The 4,128-nt window shown below is 43.8% G+C and overlaps 1 protein-coding gene across 1 annotated transcript; it reads right to left on the reverse strand.

The window, feature by feature from the left end:
- Positions 1 to 857: 857 nt before the first annotated feature.
- Positions 858 to 1,215, reverse strand: CCR75_009789 (uncharacterized protein; the record flags this gene model as incomplete). Its single annotated transcript, XM_067967827.1, has 2 exons — positions 858 to 978; positions 1,097 to 1,215. The coding sequence occupies 2 exons, from the start codon at positions 1,213 to 1,215 to the stop codon at positions 858 to 860; spliced, it is 240 nt and encodes a 79-aa protein (XP_067820620.1).
- Between the last annotated feature and the right edge of the window lie 2,913 nt (positions 1,216 to 4,128).

Raw genomic sequence — 4,128 nt, forward strand, 5'->3', positions numbered from 1 at the left:
ATAGTATCTGCAGTCTTTAGACCGTATTGCGACCACAATTTGTCGGAGGATATAGCGTCGAAGAAGAACCTAGCTTATGCATACGCATAAGCTGCGCACACACTCAGGGTTTTGCGTTTGGTTTCCTTTAGCCGTATCGTGATCCAATGTAAAGGCGCTTCTGCCGAGAAAGACGACCTTAACGCAGCTGCTACACCCTCCATGATCTTTAAGCGGTTTACCGCCAGAAGACAGGTTTGTACGTCGACTCCGGGTTAGTGCAAGAGTCTCACGGAGAAGGTGCATCCGTGCCGTAAAAACCAACGAAATGATTCTCCAATTATCGGGCCCTCTTGCGTTGCTGGTTGCGGAATGGAATCTCAGTGGACAAATTTCTAAAGCGACATCGTGCCGAGGCATATACCACTATCTAGTCAATGATGCGGGACCAGATATTGGTGTTTGCCTTGTCGTCCCTCGTCTGATAAGTTGTGGAAGTACAGGTGCCCCGCTGCAACTTCTATTTTCACTAACGCCACGCTCGGGGTCAACTTGTTTCAAACCACGCTTTCCACCAAATGAGCGGATCTTCAGCCATGGTATGCCTTGGGCTCTTGTTTTAACGTGCAACCGAAGCATTACTGTTTTGATAAGCGAGAGCCTCATACTAAGTACGTACACAAATTTTAGTTGGTCTTAAGTATTCAGCTTTGCAAAACTACATCATTTCCGTTCTTGACGATTGTCTGCCCCGTGGGCGCAAGCTTTAAAGGCCCATGTATTTTTACGAGGTTGGGTTTGACGATCTATCCAATACATGCACTGTCCTTCTCATCGAAAAATAGTATTCAATCGTACTAAGGCGTCCGGTGCTGATATTACGTTATATTCGGTGGGGTAAAATACATCTCGTGGACAGCAATCTCCTCCGGCGCTTCCGGACCTGTAAGCCAGTTTGCCAACGCATGGCCTGCAACATCTAGGATACGGTCTTTCCCACTGGATAGTTTAAAAATGACTCTCGATTAGCCCTTACGGTCGCAATTGTCATGAGCCGACGACAAACTCGTTCCTCAATCAAAGCTTTCTATCTCATGTTCATCGTTGATAGAATTACGGATACTCATTCAGGGAAGTGATTTTGCGACAAAGATTGTCTTCACGCTTAGGGGTGACAAGCTCGGATTTCTTAACCTTCTTTTCGAAATGAGCGTAGCTATCGCAGTCCACTGTCATTTTATCTTAAATGGCACGCATAGAATCGGGATTTTGCTAAAAGATGACTTCATAGTAACGCAGAAGTACTCAGAAGACAATTGTGAGTTAGCTGTTTAAAATCAGACCTCGATGAGAAAATATAAACGATGTTGCTCCTAACCCCATTTTAACATAGCACCAGCTGACGTCAGGCCTGACACAGTAAATGCTCTTTCTTCGTTAAATCGCCCAATTTTTTCTTGGCTAACCTTGAAGCCCTGACCACATTTATTATGTAGGTAATATTTTCTCTGAGGTTGTCATCATTTTTACACCGGCACTTTATTGTCCTTCAAATTGTTGAGGTCCATTCTTGTACTTCGACATATGCGTATATCTTCAGATGACTTTATGGGGCTCCGTTTTCACCATCCTATCGTTCTCTCGTCTCAGCATTTACTCGGTTGTTGCCATCGCAGCTGTACTCGAATATGCATACTTTGTCGCAAGAAAAAAAAATCAATCTGGGCCATACCTCTGCAGTCGATCTTGCTGTGTGCACAATTGATTCCAAATTTGTGCTGCTCACTTTTTTTGTAATTTCATCTTCTTCTTCTGGAACGTCCGTTAGGTCAAATTGCTCTAGCAACCAGTCTAATCTAAAAAATATCTTCGCGTAGTACGTCGCTCGCATCGAACGCAGTTAAGCTCATAATCTTCTCATTTGTAGATTTGTATAGCGGAGTTATTTATCTCTTAGTCAGATGAAGACTTATTGGCTCAAAGAGCCGCTTACGTTTTTTAAAACTTAATAAATCAATTGCTCGGAGTGTCGTACAAGCTCGTAAGCTTTGTGAGCCAAGTTCAAGAGATATAAGAGATGTCAAAATCACCGGGCAAACGTATTCAAGGCACTGTTGGAAAATAAATTGTCTAAATAAATCAAGGTCAAGTGTGAGAACGGATCAGATTACGTGATCATAATTTATCTATGCATTTGGCAAAGGTTCAGGATTACACCAAACAACTGTTCCTGATTTACCATAACAAGATTGGCTGGCTGAAAGTATGAATCAGACGCTGACAGAGTGAGACTCAGTCACATGCAAGTGGATAAGATCTGGTGAATGGATGCAATGACAGCAGTGTATATGCGCCAAATCGAGTACCATTTGCCATATATATGACCAAAATCTATTCGAATTGATCGAGGGCGAAAACCTGATCTGTCTACGATGTGCGTTTTGTAATCAAAAGGCTCTGTACATGTCGATAAATTAAAAAAGGTCAAGTTTAACAAGAAGTCGATTAGATGTATAATTTTCGGTCAATTTGACCAGATATAGGGATTTCGAAATTGGATCAAGATGGTAAAAGCTGACGTACAACATCGGCGAAAGTCGATGGACCGCCACTTTAATTCGCGCTAGCAAGATTGAAGACATCGAAATGGGGATGCTGGCAAGATGATCACATGCAAGATGGAATGACGCAAAAGGTAGATGGACCAGCAAGAAACATTTCTTTCGATGCATGGACCTGTAGTGACTCACAGAATAGAAGTTAATATCCCGGAGATGTTATGGGATCTGATCCTTGCCGAATTAAAGGAAGGAAAGATCCACGAGATAGTTGCACCAGTTCCAGGAGAGAACTTGGTGGGCTTTTGGGCGTCGTCCACAATGGACGTGAGCGTCCTAGAAACGGACAAAAAGAAACGGTTCGGAGCTCAAGGCTGGGATGCCTTGAGAGACAGTTCGTTCTTTGAGGGGTGCTTACTGTTGTAACACGGAAATATCTTGTATACGCATGACGATCTGATAGAATTTATCCATCAGATCCATTGACAAAAAGATAGTACTCAGTGACATACCACCAATGACTAAGATTTTTCTTGACATCGGCTTTTGAGCCGGTATAGTTGCAGCGTTCGGTTTATTGAATGCATGCACAATCCGCCGTCCTCCTGTTGCTTTACGCACATAAAAGGTCGGGGAGCTATGTGGGGAAGTTGATTTCACATGGTCCGCTGCTAAGCGTTCGGCAAAGAATTTGTCGATCGCTATTGATTGTTCACGCCATCACTTCATGACACAGTATTTTGAACCTGACAATAGGTCTATTTCGTGTCGAGTGCCTTTATCATTAGGCAAATCGTACGATACTGATTCAGGAAAGACATCCTTGAATTCTATGAAATCCTTATACAAAGGGTTTGTCTTCAAAGGCTCCCAGAATTAGGACGTAAAACGATCAATTCGAGTGTTCTCATCGAGGACATGCCCTGCTTCAAATCCAGATGCTCGGCTCGAGCCCTAATTTCGGCACGTGGCGGCTCAAATATATGTCTGAGTCGTGTCTTACATACCTCATACGACTTAAAGACTAATGGGTCATCAAGCTTGAGCCCCAAGGCCCAAAACTTGGAAGTTCCGGCTAAGCCGGACATGCCAAATTTTACTTTCGTTGCATTATCATTGATACGGCGAGCTTTTATGGCGTCGTCTACCATCTCAAAAGGGAGTCGCCTTCGACTGCCTTATAATTAAACACTTATCTTTTTCAGTTTTCGGTTCGACGCGGAAGCATCGGCCCATTATCAGCATTTGCGTGCTGCTGTCTCAATAGTTCCAATTGTTGAGAGCCCTGCTAATGAAGCAAGGCTACTTTATTACGGGCCGCGTCGAGTCCGTGTTGTATGAACTCGGCTATGGCCGCATGCTGTCCATCTCTTCCCAGAGTGTACATATGGCGCCAACGGCTAGGTCATTTAAATGAGTAAGCCCTTCACGCCCAGTGTGGTAGCCTTCCTAAGGGGTTGAAAAGCTCCCTCCTTCTTTATCCAACATGGTAAGGTTGAATGAAACGTGCGTAGGTCGTTAAACGGACTACAAAGTACTACCAGGTGTAACGGGGCACCTTTCACTAGTTGTGATCACTGTTGGTTCACCT

The sequence above is a fragment of the Bremia lactucae genome, linkage group LG12 (genome assembly GCF_004359215.1).
Source record: "Bremia lactucae strain SF5 linkage group LG12, whole genome shotgun sequence".
Lineage (NCBI taxonomy): Eukaryota > Oomycota > Peronosporomycetes > Peronosporales > Peronosporaceae > Bremia > Bremia lactucae.